The 21,951-nt window shown below is 44.7% G+C and overlaps 1 protein-coding gene across 5 annotated transcripts in view; it reads right to left on the bottom strand.

Moving 5' to 3' along the window:
• Positions 1–17,946: 17,946 nt before the first annotated feature.
• RUG2 (Regulator of chromosome condensation (RCC1) family protein) overlaps positions 17,947–21,951 on the bottom strand; it is a 66,160-nt gene continuing 62,155 nt past the window's right edge. For 2 of the 5 annotated variants that reach the window (XR_015540470.1, XR_015540469.1), the window contains exon 6: positions 18,333–18,774. Coding sequence is in view for 3 of the 5 variants with exons in the window: in XM_087369878.1 (XP_087226004.1) it covers positions 19,496–20,010 (515 nt within the window). In the remaining 2 variants the exon portion in view is untranslated. Of the gene's footprint in view, positions 18,060–18,332; positions 18,775–19,467; positions 20,011–21,951 lie in introns of those variants that run through there. The other 3 variants (XM_087369878.1, XM_087369893.1, XM_087369886.1) reach the window with 3 other exon arrangements.

A 21,951-nucleotide genomic window follows, 5' to 3' on the forward strand; every position in this document is an offset into this window, starting at 1 on the left:
AAGTGGCCACTAATTGTACCCCTTTAGCTTAGCCTTTGCGGTAGAGGTTGTCATACCCATGCAGTTCATAGTGCCCAACCTGAGCATTGTGGTACAAGAGACATTACCTGAGGAAGCCATTCCTAAAAAGCTTATCAAGATGGAAAAGCTTTATGACACTAGGCTTCAAGCCATGTTCTCCCTTAAGGTTGAGAAGGCACAAAAAATGAAATTTTTTTATCGCAACCTTAGGAACAAGGACCTAAAAGAGGGTGATGATGCACTTCTATAGTGTGAGAAACATGAAGAAAAATCTTAAATACATACAGAGGCATGGGTCCCTACCGGGTGGTAGAGATAACCCCCCAAGGAGCATGTATAATCACAACACTCGATGGAGTAGAAATGGTTGGATTTTACATTTTGGTTAAAAATGAGGTATGCTACTCTGCTATACTCTTGAATGAATTGTCGCCTCTAAACACTCACTTTCATGGATCATTGGATAGGTCTAGTTGAGTCCATAGGATAGACAACCACTCACAAGGTCCCTACACAAGTCAAGTATGCCAAAATACTAATGGCTCTACCACGTGAAGCTAATGCTAGATGAGTAGGTGAATAGGGTACAAAAGAACAAGTTAGGACAGGGAATCACCCACACACCATCTTCATCATCAAGTGTGTAGTCATAGGGATAGGGTGTAGGATGTACACCAGCACACGAGTCCTCCATCAAGTCAATTTTTGAGCTAAGCCTCACCAATTAAGTGCATAGGTCACCAGAGGGGAGGGGTGCAAATTAAGCCCCCTAAAATGGCCAAACTGTTCAACCAGAGTTAGGACATTGCATTAACACTAATGCAATGCCAATAATGCTACACACATTGTGATATCAAATTTCAATAATGCTACATTGCCACAATATACTTAACACCACACACGCTGCCATAAGACTAATGCCCCATCCAGTAATGCATTGCCACATCGCATTAATGCTAACACATCGTCACACTACACTATCCTTAATGCACCACCAGTAACACATGACCACATTGCATTGTGATAATGTTGCACCATCACGTTATAATAACACCCCATCACCGCCGCATTATGGTTTCCTATCAAACAAGCCTGGGAACCTAACATGGCATATTAATAGTTGGGTCCAGGTGCTGCCAAAATCTTTCCAAAAATCCTGCCATCCCCCTTACACTCCCCCCTTACAACTTCGAAGCAGCAGTCCCCAGCCTTTCTATATATCCACTAACTCTCCCATTGAAAGCCTCCACCACCGATTGCCCATGAATTTAGGACTTGCTTTTGACTTCAAGAAGGATATTCCCACGCTGGTCCCTATTGCTCTTCTAGCCACTACACAATCCACTAACACTTCTGCATCACACCGTGCCTCCATTGTCACGCCATCCTAAGTCCAAAAGGAAGAGCTCAAGCACGAGGCCAATCCAAAAGTCCATCAATCGATTCTTGGAGGCAAGAGAAGAAGGGGAAAAGACATAGAAGAGAACCGGATGGGGACACGGAGTATGCCGTGACTCAGACAATGCACTCCAAGTGTCAAACTATAGAAAACATGCCAACATCCACAAAGGCAAGATCTTTTGATCATACTAGCCCACCTGCCAGCTCCCTCCTAAGGGGTCAAAAGCTATAGCTATGACAAGAATGAGAAGACGACGATAGAGAAGTCATAATACATGGGTACAGAATGAAATACTTTAATCCCAGCATTACTTCAAAGGGCCCAAGAGCACTATGAGGGGAATGCTTGTATTTGCATTCCTAAGACCCACCAACCTAATCCCCTCTCTTGTCCAAGCTACCCATTTTCCAAAAATGAAGCAATATCGCCACATCTACAAAAGGATAAGCTTAAGGCAAAGGATATAGTAGTTCTTGAAAATATAAAGGTATTAGCACTAGCTGATCCAAGACAGACCTTGCAAGGAACGTTGAAACCACAAGCACCCGCTACTAGGACTCCCAAAGAAAACCACAAGATGCTTCCAATAATATTGCATCCTCTAAGGTCAATCAAGTAGTAACCAAGTGGTAACCAATCAAGGTCAATCAAGATGATTCCAATAGTATTGCATCCTCTAAGGTCAATCAAGTAGTAACCAAGTGGTATGTATCACAAGAACCTGCTTCTAACAATGGAGCAGTAAAACAAGAACTTGCGCCAGTGCTTCATCTAAAAAGGGGACCATCGACAAACTCTGACACTCCAACCCAGAATAGGATAGTAGTCCCACAAGAGCCTACTATAAGAATGGCTCATTGACACCCCTTAAGCACTCTAATCATTTCAATCCACACCAAAGGGCTTCAAGTGAGGGGAAACAAAACAAGACTCCCCCCACTTCAACCTCAGTAGTCCCACAAGAACTTGTCCCTACCACCACGAGGGTAAAGCATCACAAAAACTACTAAGGAAAATAGTCTTTAACCATTGGACAGATGCTACCTATAGAACAACATAGATTACCAACAAACATGGACTTGAAAACCCTTGAGGAGTCTACAACAATATCCTTCCCATGAGAGGCAGTGGTCTTTCTGACCAACGCCTTTACATATTGGTTAAAAATGAGGTATGCAGCTCTGCTATACTCTTGAATGAACTGCCGCCTCTAGACACTCAGTTGCATGGATCATTAGGTCTACTTGAGTCCATAGGATAAGTAACCACTCACAAGGTCCTTGCATAATTTGAGTCCACCCAAATACTCTTCGTTCTACCACATGAAGGTGATCCTAGATGAGTAGGTGAATATGGTACAAAGGCACAAGTCGGGTCAGGGAATCACTCACACACCATCTCCACCGCCAAGTGTATAGTTACATGGATTTCTAGGATTCCCACCAAGTGGCTCAGATGGAAAAAAAGGTGATGATGTCCATGATCCAATACCAGCAGATAGCCCTCAATGTTTTTCAAAGGCACCATGAAGCACAAGCTACCGCACCATAAAGCACAAGCTGCCAACCACCGTCACACATGTAATCACGGCCAATCTCCACAATAACAAGCTACAACAATAGCTAGTCAATGAAAGGCACAACATAGCCACTGCAGAGTCAGAGAAGTCAATATTCTAGGAGCAAAAAAATACAAGAAGCAAATGGAGGAAATGCAAGCCCGCCTTGCACAATTGGAAAGCTGACTGGTAGAGGAAAAGAGTTGCAACAACAAGCTAACTTAGAAGTATCTCACCAACAACAACCCTATCTGACATAACAAGAAGACTATGAGGAGTATCAGTGGGTGGCAGATGAGAGACAAGAGATAGTCCATATAGGCCTCTAGTCTAGTGAGCATGGAAGGAAGATCCCCAAGTTTGATACTCAAATCAACACATTTGTGCGTTTGTCATAACTTTCTCTCTCTAGATCAGCATAGTACTCAGGAAGGGCCCTAGCATGCCCTTTTCTCCAACCCATTGAGGCTAGTATGAGTTTTCCCTTTTGGTGTATTTTGTATGTTGTTCCATAGTCTCATGAGGCCTCTCTCAGATGTTAATACACATTTCTTTCTTTTCTTTTTCTCTCTCTATGAAATCAATATTGATTTTTGAGATGTTTTGATTTTACTATCAAATATAAATCTAGATGTGGCAACTATGTATCTGTAGACAGACAAGCGGAACACTTTCTTGGACATGGCTAGGACATCGATAGGATCACACACACACACACACACACACACACGATCATTATGGTAATTTGGTAATGCATCCTATCGATGTCCTACACACACACACACACACACACACGATCATAGGACAAGCCCTTGATCACACGATTCCCAACATACCCCCCCTTAAGGGTTGCCTCTTGCTATGTCAAGGATTCATCTAGGCACAGTTTCACAAGCCATCTCATGGTGGTCAAGGATAAATATATGGCTAGGATCTCATGCTAGCAAAGGTGCCCAAGGGTCAAGGTTCACAAGATAGAGTAGACACCCCCCCAAATGGTTATCTCCCTTGCATGTAGAAGGATAAATCTTAGGCCTTTGTGTGGACCTAGTTTCTCATGGTACCATGCAGGCACACACATATCACATGGCCTACATCATATGGTGACCAAAGGTGATTTACGAAGACTATAATGACAAAACATATAACCATAACATTCTTTTAGCATTACTACTCCAAGCCAAGAACCTCAAAATTGACCAAGTGATGATAAAAAAGCTTTGAAATATAAAGTCTTTATTTTCTTCTACCACAAAGTTTGTGACTTCATATATTGATGGAGTTGTCTCTTCAACCAGATTTGCCATGCTTCACTTTCCTTGGAGTTGTAGTAGGAGCCATTTCTCTCTTCCAAAAGAGAAGCTTCAATATCCACCAAGTTGGATGTAAAAGTGTTGCTAAAAACTTGTGCACCAAATACCGTTTCAAGTTGCACCCAAACTTCATGTGAACTCTCACAACCATCAATGTTATGAATGTATGAGTCACTAAGTACCAATGCTATGATAGCAAAGGAGTTTTCATATTGGACTATCCATTGTACTTCCCTTGGCTTCTTCACACTCATACTTTCCGAGAGCTTAAGCATATTATAATTCTTCTTCTTTATGTAGCTCTTTGAAACATTCTTGTAGAATGCCTCTTCATCATGTAACCCAAAGAAAATAATCATGCACAACAAGTTCTTACCACTTGTCATCGCAAGGGCAGTGTCTACTCTTTCACAAAAAGAACGATAATAAGATAGATAATGAGTATATTCCTTCAAAACAATAGCAATGTACATCGAAATGGTAAACTTTGACTATGAAGTGACTTTGACTATTCTTCATGCAATGTGGACCAAAACATGTCAACTTAGTCAACTTTCAAACCAATAAGTTGAAAGACTATAAGAACTTGACTTTTATATCAAAAGCCCTAATTCTTGGGTTGACTTGGTCAACCCTTTGACCATAATATGAAGAAATCTTCCTACAAAGATAGAGATTGGCTCGAGGGTGAAATTTGCCTTGATTATAGAGGCTATGAAGGGGATTTTGGTGGAAAAAGGAGCCTTGAACAACAAAGAAGATACTACAAAAATGAATCATGCAATGTTGGACCAGATCGTCTGCGGCAGAAGCTTTAAAGTCGACTGGTTTTTCTCTGATTTCTCCTCCATCTATGGACCAAATGACCTCAAATTTGGACATCAAGTAGATAATAAGTCGCCCAACTATGACTAAGAGGGTTTTGCAAATGGTGGAGTCTACAGGAGGAATTTTGCAAAATGTTGTCGCATGAAAAAATTAATGGCACGGCACGGATTTGGACCTCTCTCTCGGATTATGGAGTATGAGGATCAGTATTGCTTAGCGTTGTTCATCAGGGAGATCACCAGATACAGAGAGAGATTCCTCAGAGAGCACCGTCGCATCCCTGCCAGAGACCTGGTTATTCATGAGGAGCAGGACGAGGCGCAGGACCATGAGCACAAAGATAGCACATCTTGCCAGAGAGCACCGATGGTTCCACCCCGAGGATGTACATATGACATGATCCAGCAGCACCGCAGGATGATCTTACACAGAGGCCGTACCCGTCGCTTTATTTCTAGACGACGGAGGATGATGGCAGATTTTCAGAGGAAATTGCTCCATGGAGACTTGGCACCGCCAGCAGCCCATTTGACACTTGCCCAGATCTTCACACTCATGGCAGGAGGCATGGTCGATGGCCATGACTTCCATCATTTCTTTGGATCACAGACCCCTTAGGGAAGACGATGTTCCTCATATTTCATATTTTACATTTTGTATCTAGGCATTTTTGGTACTCTATTTCATTTCATTTTGTATCTAGGATTTTTGTAGCCATTTTTGGCATCTTAGCGGTATTACGATGAGGCCACCTAGTTGGCGCATCGTTGATGATGTATTTTCCTTTCGGATGATTTTGTGTCCCATAGGCCATGTATGGCCTTCCGTGGACCTTTAATAAAATTTCTTTCTTTCTTTCTCTCTCTCTCTCTCTCTCTCTCTCTCACCTACCTTGTTTGGCCTCTACATCGACAAGCTCAAGACAGTGATGCAGGCACAGGGTGGGGTAGGTTGCTCCCTCGCAGGCACGCTGATCCAGATACTACTCTATGCAAATGACCTGGCTCTCTTGTCCTCCTCAGCAAAGGGGCTCCAGAGACACCTTGACGCACTACAGTCCTTTTGTGAGTCTCATGATTTGAAGGTCAACTTGGGTCAAACCAACTTCACACCCGCTTCTTGATCATCACGAGGTGCTTAATGAGTCTTACAGCCACACCTCCCATGCTTCATGCTTGCCACCTTATCTATGGTCCTTACTAGTCAACATGTGTGGTTTTCAGTGCCAACATTTTGCCTGGACTTTGCTTGCATCCAAACCTTGCAGTCTAAATCTGAAGTGTGAGACTAGCAAGGACTAGCTATGACACAAAGATTGGGGTCAATAGATCTACCAGCGGACAGAGCCGTTGTCTCTTGGTAACTGTCGCTTTTGGACCATGTTGGCACCAAGTTCACGTGCATGCCACAACTCTTGTTATGCTTTATTGGGAAGGATTGATTATTGAGCCTGCCACGGCCAAGTTTGGATTGAATAGGATGACGGAGTCAATGGGGTCGGCTTCATTAGAGCTGACATCGGATTGCAAAGGTAGACCATGTCCGACTGGCACCTCCAAGTATAGCCACGTAATTCCTATTTCCATTGCTCTATAGCATGTACCATGCCTGATTGGATGATGTCTTTGTGTGCGGCCTTGAGTTGCACCTGTTTGTGTCCCTCCATCCATTACTATATTGGTCCACCACCAGTAGACTTCCATGAGATGTATCCACATTGAACGAGACTAGATGAGGGTGATGGACATCATTTTCTCAATGAGGCGTAGGAGATTGGCAATGAATTTCAATTATTCGACCCAAATGGTGGGGGGGCAACTCCTCACCCTTAAACTACAAATTTATAATGGTACTCTGTATTTCAAAGACACGGAAGGTTACACATGCAAAACTCCTCATGGGTCAAGTGTCATTGACTCTTATCATAAGCCCACCTACAAGGCACATACTTGAATACGTCAAGATTGAAGGGGATACTCTTGAGTCTTACCATAGAGCAATGTCTCTAGGCATCATAGGGACAAAGAATGTTATACAAAAATAGAAAATTACTGCACATCCCAAGCTATGTATGAGAGGAAAATAGACATAGCACTATCACAAAGTTAGATGCCTTCTACTTGTCATGCAATGAACAAACGTATAGCAGAATTGTAGCAAGTACCAACCCAAAAGTGCTTTACTAAAAGCAAGGGAAGGAGCATTGGAATTACATGCAACAATTGGTTTGATCAAGAATGTTAAAATGCAAATAGGGCCTAGATAACAACAAATACAATTGAGAAAGAGGGCAAAGATCCATTAAACAAACAAGTGGTAAGGAACACAAGGAGATTATTTCTTAAGAGCAAGCAACTTGAAAGCTTCAAAGAGCTCAAACAAAATCCCAGAAAGTTTTTTCAAAAGTTACATGGCAATAAATCTCAAGAGAGGAAAGCATCGTGGGAAGACATGATACAGTTCGTCAACACCAAGGACCTGTACGCAAGAGAGGGGGAAGAGAAAGTAAATCATGCATTTTCCATCAAAGCAGCAAATGATTTTATAATAGAAGACGACATCGGAAAAGGGCTGGAAAAACTAGCAAATGGAAAGGCTCCAAACGCAAAAGGGCTAGTGTTGGAGATGCTAACATATGGAGGGGAGAAGACAAAGAAAATGCTCACGGGGCTTCTGAGTATGAATCTAGAGAAAGGATTTTCCTCAAAATGGCAGCTTAGTAGAATTGTACCGATCCACAGGGGGAAGACAATAGGAGAGTCAAAAACTACCATACAATCATAGTGAGCCTAATCACCAAGCTGTTTGGCACTATCATTGAGCAAAAAATCAACAAATGGCCAGAGACACAAGGGGTTAGGGCACCATCCCAAGCAAGGTTTTGTCCCAAACATCGATAATAGACCATCTGGTTGCCATAAGGACTGCCTCGAAGGAATCCAAACATAAGAAAGAAGCCATCTTTTACTACTTTGTAGACGTCAAGAAAGCCTAAGAAGCTATGGTAAACATTGGAAAATATCCAAGCATGATAGCTTATACTAGTCTGCTAGAGGGAGCGTTGGTGGTCTCTCAAATTGGATTGACAGCATGATCGGAGTGAAGCAAGGATGCCCCCTCTATTCGACACTCTTTGGCTCTACATTGATGAAATTACGCCATTCATTGACCGCCTAAGTGGAGGGATCCTTGCTTGCAGATTTGATGATACATATATTACTATATGCAGATGGCATAGTTCTCATCTCCTTTGTGGTGGGTCTACAACAACATGTTAAGGCTCTTGATGCATCTTGTAGGGAGAGAGACTTGACGGTCAACCTTGGTAAAATCAAAGTTATGATCTTCAACACATCACGAGCGGTACTTCAACGACATAGTATCACATACCGAGGGGAGCCAATGGAGATAGTACAGTCATATACCTATCTTGGAGCAGCTTTTGTGGTGCCTATCTTCATGATGACACATGTAGCTCAGGCTTGACTCAAGAGGGAAGGAGGCTCTAGTGCGACTAGAGAGAGAGAGTGCTTCCAAGCACAGTTTCACGATCCCCTAACAAAGGGGTGGCTTTTTAATACACTAGTGAGACTGATGGCCATGTACGCAGCACCTTCAAGGGATGTGACCTTTCGATAGCTAAGTGGCAGGGGTTTAAGAGGCTATAGGTTACCTAGATGACTAGAAGTAAGTTGTTCCTTCCTCACCAAATCATACAAGCTGAGTTCGCTATGACACCATCTAGATTGGCACTAGAGTCGTCCCGATGGCCAGTTGAGCGCAGGGACAGCAAAGCCTAGTATGCATGCATCTCCAAATAATTTCAGTCTCAAGGCATTCAGATAGATCGCCTCCCCCCCTTCCAGTACAGTTTGGACTCCCCATCCCTTCAGATCCCGCACGATGAGATCAACCGTATCATACGGTTGGACCTACTCCACTTATACACATCATGGTTAGATCTACTCCAGTTATACACATCATGGGATTGGGGAGGGGGCAAGAGTTCCCCACTAGGATCCAGTTTTACCGAGATCACTTCTTGAGAGCATCAGGGTATGGACTGATCATCAAGCACCAATATCTAGAGGACAGAGGGGGTACCCATGCGCTGAGGATTGCCATAAGAAAAATGCGGGTCTCGTCACACCATTTGAGGATAGAGGCAAGGAGAGCTGTAGGTACACCTAGAGAACAGTGGACTTGCAGACTATGCACACTGGCAGCAGTGAAGATAGAGGAGCACTTCCTATGTGCTTGCCCTGCTTATTATGAGATCCGAGGGCGCTATCACTGCTTCTTTCAAGGGGGACACGAATTCAATCCACTCTCCAATCTGATCCACTTCTACGACCATGTAAGTGTTGGCCTCTTTCTAATGGAGATGCAGTGACACAAGGAGACTCTGTTACATCACATCAGACAGTAGGAGGGGACAGCACCACAAGGTACTAATTGGGCACAACGATACGTTATTGACTTTTATGCCTTCGAGTCAACCCCGGGGCACATCAAAGTAGAGGATGAGATATCAAAGTCGTGCTTACACAGAAGCGTGATTTCAGTCAAATAACTTAATAAGCTTAGAATTTTAGAACTTTTATAAATTCCACATGAAATAACATAATTTTAAATGCATTCACACCACATAAACAAAAGAGATAGAGACAAGTACATTGGGACTCGACTGGATGAGAATGAGACCGCTCCCCCCAACTGGGTAAACCCAGTTGTAGTTTTTATACATTCAATGATGCTTAGCCTCACTCCAATGGTGGTACAAATTTTTGGACAAAACCCCCTCTAGGCAATTCATAGTTCTAGACCAAGACTCAAATATAGGACTATTACAATGATCTTTCTTTTCGAAGTGGGACTCAGATGTACATATGACTCATTTTCAGATTGTCCATACCCCAGGAATTTGGAACAGAGTGTTAGGGCTGCATTACATCAGAATGGACATGTAGTAGCATATGAGAGCCGAAGATTGCGTGATGTTGAAAGATATCTAGGAATTTATGGAAAAGAATTGTTGGCTGTAGTTCATGCTGTGAACACATGGAAGCATTATCTTTTGGGTGCAGATTTTACCGAAGTCTGAGATATTTTCTAACTCAGACAAAACTTTTAGAGAAGCATATGAAATGGGCAAATATGCTATCAATGTATCATTTTCAGATTGTCCATACCCCAAGAATTCGGAACAGAGTGGCAGATGCCTTGTTCTGAAGACCCCAAGTCAACAATGTGACTATTGCTTATCATCAGAACCTGGAAGGCATGAGGGAGCAATATGCTAATGATGCAGATTTTATCGAAATTTTACAGCAAATGCTAGAGGGGCAGTCCACCACTCACTATTCCCTGAAAGATGGGTATCTAATGAAAGATGACTGCCTATGCATCACGAGGAGATGAGGAAAAAGAATTTGGAGGAATGCCATGCACCTCCCTATGCTGGACATAGAGGAATTACAACAACTCTAGCACTAGAGAGGTATTTCTTTTGGCCAGGAATGCGAAAAGATATACATCAGTTTGTTACTGAATGCCTTACGTGTCAGAAAGTGAAGTATGATAGACGGAAGGCACCTGGCCTACTTATGCCTCTTCCCGTGCCTCAGGCACCGTGGGAAAGTATTACAATGGACTTCATTTTAGATTTGCCAAGATCAAAGTCAGGGAATGATGGGATTTGGACTATCATTGATAGATTCAGCAAGCAAGCTCATTTCATTCCGGTTCGCAAAACCATAAAGGCAGATCATATGGCTAAGCTTTTCATGGCACAGATCTTTAAGCACCATGGTATGCCTAAGTCCATTGTCAGTGATCGAGATCCCATAATGACCAGTCTATTCTGGAGAGCTTTATTTGATAATATGGGGACGAATCTGAATTTTTCTTCTTCTTTCCATTCCCAAATAGATGGTCAAAGTGAAGTAGCAAATTCTACAGTATTGGATATGCTGAAATGCTACGTGGGTGACCAAGGTTCAGACTGGGAAAAGTACCTATCATTGGTAGAGTTTGCTTATAATAATACAGTACACAGCTCTACAGAGAAAGCCCCCTTTGAGGTCATCTATGGAAAGGTGATTCTGCCAACCAAGGACGAAATATTTGCACAGCTGATCAGTTTGTGAGAGACCTCTAGACAGCTTATAGCCAAGTCCGGACAGCAATCGAAAGGTCTCAAGAAAAACATTAAAGAGCTGCAGATAAGCATAGGAGACAGTTAGATCTCAAGGAAGGGGATTGGGTACTTTTAAAGCTCGAGAAAACTAGGCTCCGTAAGTTCAAAGGCAAACAGAAAGTGTATGCAAAGTTATCTCTTAGATACTATGGCCCTTTCAGGGTTACAGAAAGAATAAACGAAGTTTCATACAGGTTAGCATTGCTAGAGCATTGGAGGATTCACAATGCATTCCATGTGAGTCTTCTAAAGAAATTCCAGGGGCCAGAACCTACAGAGCCAATATCAGAGGATCCACCAAAAGTGGATGAGCTGGAGGAGGTCCTTCAGCCAGAGGAGATTGTGTACCATACTATACGCGAAGGCCCTCAGGGCAAGGAGTTTTACAGGTATCTCATAAAATTCAAGAATTATACAGCATTAGATGCCAAGTGGCCAAGTGGATGGATCCTAAGTTAAAAGTACATTTGACCATTTATCTGATCATAATTAAAGAGTTTTTATCTATGTTCATTATGGTCAAAGAGTACTTTTAATGGTCAAAGAATTGACTACGGTCAAAGATACTTGACTCTGGTCAAGTAAACGTGACTTCGGTCGGGAAGACTTGGTTTATTACCAAGAGGGTTAACTGCGGGTTAACCAGAGAACCACAGAGCTGACTACGGTCAGAGAGTGTTGACTTCGATCAACGAGACTTGGCATGTGCCAAGAGGGTTAACTACGGTTAACCAATATGTGCCAACTTCAGTTGGAGAGTCGTGCCAACTTCGGTTGGAGAGACTTGACTATAATTAAGGCGCCTCGACTCTTGGTCAAAGCCCCTTAATTATGATCAAGAACGTTGACTTTGGTCAACCAAAAAATAAATAAATGTTTTTATATTTGTTATGTCTGCACGTGTTTAGTGGGGATGCCCACCGTGACTAGAATTAGTCCACAGTGTGCTATTTGCATGCGAAGCGCTAACACATAATGGGTACCATGGTGGTACGCTTTAATTAATTGTTGTAGGTACTAGGAAGAGTTATTATCCTAAGCGCTATGGGAGCCTAAGAAGAGTCTAGGAGGCGGTTTGCATGACCAAGTGCTTCGAAGACTCCAGAGTTGCCCTTAGTGGCATGTAATTAGGAAAGTAATGTAGAAATTGACAAGTGGCTTGTTGCCAAGAAGGGAAGCCTTAGAGCTCATGTAATATTTATTCACGTTTGGATTTTTGTATGAACAGCTTTCACACTGAACTCTTGTACTCAGTTTTCTCTCAAGTAATAAAAACCTTCGGGGGGTCCAGCCCGACGATTGTCCTGGGCCCTAGTGTCTCTGTTGAGAGAGGGAGAGAGGGAGAGTGATAGCATATTTGCTCATTTCATACGCTTCTCTAAAAGTTTTGTCTGAGTTAGAAAATATCTCAGACTTTGGTGATCTGTTTTAACAGTAAAATCTGCACCCAAAAGATAATGCTTCCATGTGTTCACAGCATGAACTATAGCCAACAATTCTTTTTTATAAATTCCCAGATATCTTTCAACATCACGCAATCTTCGGCTCTCATATGCTACTAGATGTCCATTCTGATGTAATGGAGCCCTAACACACTCTCCACAAGCATCGCCAATCAACATCAAAAGGTTGATAAAGATCCGGGACTACAAGAATAGGCTCTCTAGTCAACTTCTCCTTGAGTGTATTGAATGCTTTCTTCTGTGACATGCTGCATTTTTCTTAGTAAGGTCATGTAGTGGAGCTGCTATATCAGCAAAATGCCTGATGAATCTCCTGTAATAGGAGCAAAGTCCCAAAAAACTCCAGACTTCATGCACAGTTTTCAGCTCAGGCCATTCTTGGATGGCTCGGATCTTTGCAGGATCCATCTATATCCCATTCTTGGATATTATATGCCCCAAATAATGGATCTCTTCCAAAAAGAATTCACTTTTCTTGCTATTCGCAAAAAGCTGATGATTTCTAAGTTCTTGACACGGTGATGAGCTTCATAACGGCCGAGCGAAGGAGGATGAGGTCTATGCAGCATGAAATCATTGCATATGGGACTAACATCGTCGCCCCGATCCTAGCAAAGCTATTTAATGAAGCAGTTTGCCTTGGCTTCCCACGCACTTGGACTCTTAACACTATCTCACCTATCCACAAGGCAAGGGATCCCATGAACCCGAGGAACTACATGGCCATTATGATTAGGCCTATCATGTCAAGATTTATGCAACAATGCTTGATTCTAAGGTCTGTTGATTCGCAAAGATGCAAGGCCTAAGAGCATATGGACAAGCCGGGTTCGACATGATCATGGAACCATGGATCACATTCTCACGCTCAAATGTATAATTGAGGAGACAAGATTTAATCAATATATAAATACTAAGCCAAGAAAGAAAAAAACCAAACATTAGCTCATTAGATTTAATCAATATATAAATACTAAGCCAAGATAAAGTTTGTATCAAACCTAAGGGCAGCCATTATAACTTTATTACTAACCTCTTTTCCTCGATATCTTAGGATTTGAAACTCTTCTGCACCAAATGATAGATATTGAGGTCGCTGTGTGTCCAATCACAACCTGAATATTAACTTCCTATTTCTTGTAGCTTGGATAAATCTTCAGAATTCTTAAGCGTGAGCCGCGCCATCACCATATCCTCTAAGTTCCCATAGAAGCGAAGTAGTTGACTCTCTATATCAAGAAAGTCTTTCGGTGATCCTTTTATTGTCATAAATATTTCACTTTCAGTTTTTCCAGCAATCACGGAGGAAGAGGGTTTATTGTTGCTTTGTGGAATTTTGCAAAGCCTTTCACACAATTCTTAGTGCCCGCCTCACCAGGCGTTTACAGGACTTGGGTTATGATTAGGAGGTTACGTTGGCAGTTATGGCACTCTAGGAGAGTCTCAAGCAGAGTTCGAACAGGAGCTGGATGGACAGATGAGATTTGTAGTACGATTGGGGTCAAACAAGGATGTCCTTTATCAATCAGCCTGTTTGGCCTCTACATCGATGAGCTTGAGGCAACCATACAGACACTAGGGGGACTGGATGCTCTCTTGATGGCACTATGATTCAGATATTACTTTATGCAGATGATGTGGTACTCCTATCGTCCTCAGCAGAGGGGCTCCAGAGACACTTAGATGCACTACACTCTTTATGTGAGTCGCATGATCTAAAGGTCAACCTTGGTAAAATCACCGACGGCTCCGACTTGAAACCAGATGTCACCTCCTGTAACACACCAGACACGCAAGTACGGACGTCTCGTATGTCGAAAGAAGCAAGCAAGCATTTCTTCATCAAAATGAGGAGGAGCTGCTGCACATCTTATACAACAATGACAAGGATTTTTTGCGGTGATTCCTTGAGCGTAGGTCTCAATTACCCATCACCGACATGAGAGTTTGGCACACGTATCCACACCATCTTTATGATGTCCCACACCAACCCACTCCGGATCTCATACACACCTCGCCCCACCACTTGCACGTTGTTCACCAGAGGGGGAGTCAAGGATGCGACATTGAAACTGCACAATGGCCGAGCTAAGGATCACAAGGGGCTATGCACTGAGTTTATCGCATATGGGATCGACACGTTAGCCCCGATCCTAGCAAAGCTATTCAATAACGATGTTTGCCTTGGCTTCCCCCGCACTTGGACACTCAACACCATCACCCCCATCCACAAGGCAGGGGATCCCATGGACCCGAGTAACTACAGGACTATCATGATTGGACATGCGATGTCCAACATCTATGCAGCTGTATTGGATGCGTCGGTCAACCTATTCGCAGAGATGAGAGGACTCAGAGTAGAGGGTCAGGCTGGTTTCAGGCGACACCATGGGACTATGGATCACATACTCACACTCAGGAGTATCATTGAGGAGGCCAGATCACGGAAGGCGAGCGTATATTGCTGCTTTGTGGCTTTCCGCAAAACCTTTGACACAGTACCTCGAGCTCGTCTCATCACACGCCTACAGACACTGGGATTTGATCAAGAGATCATCTGGGCAGTCATGGCACTGTATGAGAGAGTCTCAGGCCGAGTTTGGACAGGCGCATGTTGGACAAATGAGATCTTCAGCACCATAGGGATCAAACAGGGTTGTCCCTTATCACCGACCCTGTTTGGCCTCTACATCGATGAGCTTGAGACTTTCATGGAGGCGTTCGGAGGGACCGGTTGCTCACTTGCCGGGATCATCATCAGGATTCTTCTTTATGCTGATCACGTGGCACTCTTGTCGTCCACACCCGAGGAGCTCCAGCGACACCTAGATGCACTACAGGCTTTTTGTTTATCCCATGATTTGGAGGTCAACCTTGGCAAGACCAAGGTCATGATCTTTAACACCTCTCGAGCAACCATGCAACGGAAGCAATTTACTTTTACTTTCGGTGGGTCACCAGTTGAGATCGTATCCTCATACACTTACTTGGGGGTCATCTTCTCCGGCCCGATCTTCACGATGAGACCAGCGATGCAGGCCAGACTGAGCAAGGGATATGCCTCACTGGCTCGGCTAGAGAGACAATGCTTCTAGGACCCTCGAACCAAGGCTCTTCTCTTCGACTCCTTAGTCCAACCAGCCGGTATGTATGGCAGCCCTTGTTGGGGGCCTGACATGTCAGAGATAGAGTGGACACGGGTGGAGCGCCTGCAGATCCTCATGCTCTCACGGATGATCCGAGGGAAACCAACTATACCACATCACATCATTCAGGCCGAGTTTGGTGCTTCTCCAATCCAGCTAGATACAGCCTTTCAGACCATCACATATCTACACCAGGTTAGATCATATGGGGATTGCACATCAGGGAGACATAGATTGCCATGGTTGGCTCTCGATTCCTCCATGAGATGAGCGATGTTGGTATGCACGGACTCACAGATGGTTTGTGAGACGGGTTCCACATCGATAGGATATCTCCTTTTCAGTACAGTTTAGATGCCCCTCCGGTACTCCCACCCACCATCCCGATCGGGCCCCACACCAACCAGGTCATTCGAGAGGATCTCCTGCAGCTACACACCTTTAGGACCTGGTTGGAGCCGAGGGAGATTCCAGTGAGCTGAGTTTCTAGAGAAATTACTGTCTTTGTATTTCGAAGGAGGGATTCATCACACCACCAAGGTACACTGAGCTTCATATGCCTCACTCACTACGGATCTCCATTGGACAGTTTCGGGTATCATCACACCACCTCCGCATAGAGAGCGGCAGAGCAGAGGGGATTCCTAGGGAGCATCGCTTATGCATATTGTGCGACTGTCAGGAGATTGAGTCGGAGAAGCATTTTATTTTCTTTCCAGATTCCTCACCTACCCAGATCAGAGATGCCTCGCGGCCTTCATTCACGAGGGGGTCCGACACAAAGAGTACTTACTCAGGTGACGGGGCTTGGCCACATCATCAGACACCTCTCAAAGCAGGATCACAGAGTTCTTTCCATCAAGTGACATTGATCGTCCAGTCTCTAGCCACAGACGTGACAGAGACCTCGATCGGACGACCGCAGCACGACACATGAGACATCGAGGGGACACACAGATCACTTTGGGGGACCTCCCGTCATTGTTTAGACCCGGGATACGTCCCACAAGAGTCACGATGGCTCTGGTCTTGCATCGAGCCTCGTCCAGGAGACCGAGACGCACGGCACCCCTTGACGGGCGCCAGCATCCCATCACTGGCTATGCACCAGCCAGGGTAGCATGACATACAGAGAATTTCGCTCCGCTCTAGTCCTTTTCTTTTCATTGTTACATCCAGATGTATTTGATTATGTATGATCAAACTTAGGATTCAACACGGCTGATAATGCTCGTTTCAGTAGCTCCACCCTTACTGTGATTTGTATCAGGTTTTCTTTCAGTCTCATAGACCCATCGGTCTTCCGAAGACTCTAATAAAATTTCTCTCTCTCTCTCGAAGACTCTAATAAAATTTCTTTCGACCTCCCATTTGACGGGCCCTCTATGATTCACCTCTGACGATCACCACAGGCATATATATATATATTTGTATCTCCCTCCTTCTGCTCCATTTTTTTTGTGCCATTTTTTTGTATCATCTGGAGATAGATACACATTTTTTGCACCAGGACTAGACACACCGTCCTTCATAACTTTTTTGAAGAAACGGTTGGCCGGACCGTTTTGAGACCGCCACAGTTATGCTCATTGTACTAGTTATCTTTAGTCTCATAGACCTTCACGGTCTTCCGAAGACTTTAATAAAATTTCTTTCTTTCTTTCTCTCTCTCTCTCTCTCTCTCTCTCTCTTTTCTCTCGCGCCTCAAGCCGTCACCCTCATGTCCATCGATCGTCGTCCTCAAGGCCCAGTCCGTAACTGCAGGAGCCAGAGTCTTAGGCCACAGATCGGGTCCCGAGCAGCCTTCTTAGCCTCAGGTGCAAGTCACGGGCAGGACAAAACATTTGTTTTCCTCGAATCCTCTGCGATTTGCGCTACCAGACTTCACCAGCTCTCTATTAGGTTCGTGTCACTCCTCTGCAATTTGCGCTACCAAACTTCACCAGCTCTCTTTTAGCTTCGGGTCACTCCATGCTGGGCTCAACCCCTAGCCCATCTTGGGGGCTTAGCTCTAGCAAGAGGGTCCTCAAATCTATGGAGGTCAACATGGAGTTTCCCAAAACGAAACTGTTTGCATCGACCCTAGCCAGCAACCCCTCACATCCCACTGTTACAGCAACACCAAGCCCCTATGCATTGACATACAAATGAAGGATTGGATCAGACCCACAAGAACAAATATATTATCTACAACACCAAGCTTCTAGTCACAGCTCTTGGAAGAAAGGTGAAGGAGATGGAGAGGAGGGTAAGGGCAAGCAGGAAATCATTGCAGAAGTCATGGAAAAATGCAAACCTGCACACTATATGGCCATGATGGCAAATACAAATCCACACTTCTCGCAAGGGAATATGCACAAGAGTATGGGATGAAATATGTCATTGCAAATACAAATCCACCCTTGCTGCAGTAGCAAAATGGCATTGCAATTGCTACACATTGCAATCTTTTCATTTATCAAATAGATGTCAATATGCCTTTCTGAATGGAGTACATAGATACAAAAATCTAAATAAACACAAAGGCTAAGTAGTCCATGGTGTGAAGGTCCATGAAGCGAGACCTCGAGTAGAACTGAGTGGAAAGAGAGGGACAATAATTATATGACACTCAAATTATATTAAGCATCTTCTATGCACAAGTCCACATTAATGCGTAACATGTACATTGCACCTGATGAATGAGTCTCCAATTCATTGAATTGAGGACTGTGATATGCCTGCAGTGTGGACTATGGTATAATCAGTCTCTCCTTGGGGTCTCCACTGCATGTGAAAAGCCATGGGTATCATCTACACGCACAAGTATATCTTGGTTTCATCACCATGTTGGTCCTTTTTGTACTTCTGTGCAACCAAAAAAACACACAATTTCATCAAAGAGTAGACAGATTTCTTACCTCGGCATGGTCACTTACCAAAATGCTCTTTGTTTGCTCACTAGCAGACAGTCCATAATACCTATGTCATGAATACTACTGCATACACTAGAAAACTCTCACCTAGCCACAAGAACTACCTCAATAGGACAAATGAAAAGTCAATGTCATCCGATGCGTTAGGTGGGTTGGCTTTCAAGGGACGGTACTAGATCAGGCCTTATCAATGTTTTGTTTTATTTTGAGATCCGTCTTTCTCTGTAGGCACTTACACCCACCACACATTGATGGGGAACTCTTTCTACCCACCTTACGTATTCAGTGCATCCTCAAGTGTTGACTCCCATCGCTATTATGTAAGGAGAGGAGAAGATACCGGGACCCTGAAAGACCCAAGCATGCATGGATCACCTCAAGACCCCATGCCCTTATCTCAGCACACTAAAACTCCATTAATCGGAGGGTGCTCAAGTGAAAAGATATGCCTTACCCATACTAGGCGTCAGCTCAATTTACTAACATGATTTTAGCATGCATTCATTATTTGCTAGATCAATCCATGCACTTTACATCCATGAGAACATGAAGTTCACCATTTCATGCAGTAAGAAATTAACATTCGTAAATGCTGGTCATAAATTTTGCAGAGAAGTTTGACATACCCTTTTAGAGTACTTGGTTTTAAGTCAAGCATGCCTCTCACTGACTAGCACCAATGTGTGATCCATTCCACAGACAGCTTGCTGAACTTCCCAATCCTGAATGCTTTCCACAAGGCAAGGTTGTTGCTCATCTGAGAAGCTGCCAAGACCAAGTCTACCATTCTTCCCACTTCCCCATGTCCAGAGCTCCCCTTGGGCGTTTACTGCAAGAGAATGTACACGTCCCCCATCCAATCTTATTACCTGATTTTCAACCAACCCAAGAATTGTCATAGGCTTATTACTGCATGTCAGCCTGCCCAATTGAAAAGACGAATTCCAACCCCATGAGTAGGCAGTTCCTGCAGGTGTACTTTTCACATTCTGGTCAGCATCATCTGTTGAACCAATAGCAACTGCCAGGGAATGCCCTAGTCCAGCACTAATAGAAACCACCAGTCCATTGAGAGCTACATCCCCTACTGGTGCTGAGCTGTTTCCTAAGGTTCTCCCCAATTGACCATAGGTATTATCCCCAAAGCTCAACAGCTGGCCCTTCTCTGCAAAATACGGACTAAGTATGCTCTCTCTCTCTCTCTCTCTCTCTCTCTCTCTCTCTCTCTCTCATCCGCCTCATCATCTACGCCACCTCTCTCCTCCCCCTCTCTTGCATCATCATCACAGGTCTCCTCTCCAGTAGCCTCACCACTGGCCCCACCGTACTTTCCCCTCATATCACCTCTACCTCTCAATCAGCCACCCTTCATCACCTCGTCCGGCCTCGCTACTCCTACATACCACTCCCCCGCCCAAATCATGCTGTCCCCACCCTCAGTACAACCTCAGCAGCCCACCTTCATTCCAACCCCTCTCAAGATCCAGTTCCCACCTGGACCAGGACATCTTAGGCCCCCACCAGATGCTTGGGACTCCCTATTGGCTGAGATACACAGCATCCGGGCCCATCACGCAGAGCTGACACATTACACCCAGGAGCAGGCCCGATACACCCAGGAGCAAGCCCGCATTATACACGAGCAGGGTACCCATATCCAAGGACTCAGGCACGACATCACACAGCTTCGAGAGGAGCTCGGGACCCTCAGAGCAGCACCTGGAGGGACCCCAGTCACAGAGATGAAGGCACAGATAGCCACGATATAGTCGGCTATGGCAGAGACGACTAGATGGGTGGACGTGGCAAAACGGGAGCCTACAAAGGCAACCGTTTCAGCTGCCATACAGGAGCAGCAGCAGAGGGCTTCGAAGGCCCTCAACATCCGGATACGAGGGATCACGCAAGACAGCACCAGCACCACTACGACGCCCATGGAGGAGGCGATCACCTTTGTGACCACTACCATGGGGGTCCCCGACCATGGCATAGAGGGAGCATGGCGTGTTGGGAGAGATCCCAACCGAGAGTAGCCCCTAGTCATTCGCTTCAGAGATTCACATGCTTGACTAGCGACACTCCAACGTTGAGCCGCTCTACGAGAGCATCCCACCATGTCCATGGACGAGGATTTGACACCACTACAGATTGAGGAGCGACGAGTTCTTCTGCAACAGCGGGATGTTGCCCGCAAGGAGGAAAGATGGGCCGCGGTCCGAGATGGTAGGTTGTTGACCGGCACCCGTTGGGCTCCCACCCGTACCCCCTAGGGGAACGGGGCCTATGAGACTCAGGTTTCTAAGACTCTAGATTGCACCATTTGGAACTGTAATGGTACCTTATGGTCAGACCCAGGGAACTTCTCGGAGTCTTATACAGGACAAGACATAGTCTTTTACACGGAGACACACCAGAGCCCAGAGCGTCCACTACCAATAGTCAATGGCTACACATGGGAGTCAGCCTTCAGGGATGAGACGAGGGATACAAGAGGAGTCCAAGGATCAGGCGGGGTCGCAGTATTGTACAGGTCTTCCCTCCCTAGACCATCTCCATTGAGAGGAAGGACGCACACTTCCGATTCATGTGGATCCGGATCCGACGCACAGACACCTGTGACCTTTTGATAGCAATATGCTACTTCCCGCCAGACACATCCCACTTCGCCAGAGTGGCACGAGAGGAGGGTGAGACATCGCCTACAATAATCAAATTTTTTATTCTCCATACTATCTTGTTTTCTCTCTTGCCTACAAGATCCTGTTATCTGTTGAGCACAGACGTTGTATTATTTTCTTACAATTTCAGCCCGCGAGGAAGTTCTCCTTGTTGGAGACTTTAACGCCAGGACGAGCACGCGCCAAGCACCACTCGTGGACTTCCGAGATGACTCTATCATGCTACCAGACATGGACCTAGACGGAGCAGGTATGACCAGGACCTCATCGGACCGACACGGGCCTGTTACACCATATGGACACGCGCTCCTTGATTTGGGCAAGATGCATGATCTCACCATCTACAACGGGCTTGACCTATGGCCCATAGTTGCCAGGGAACGCTGTTCCATAGCTATGGAACATTGGAACGGCGTTCTCTTCACTCA

This window comes from Dipteris shenzhenensis, chromosome 3 (genome assembly GCF_047967505.1).
Source record: "Dipteris shenzhenensis isolate YYH24624 ecotype China chromosome 3, Dip_SZ_1.0, whole genome shotgun sequence".
Classification (NCBI taxonomy): Eukaryota; Viridiplantae; Streptophyta; class Polypodiopsida; order Gleicheniales; family Dipteridaceae; genus Dipteris; species Dipteris shenzhenensis.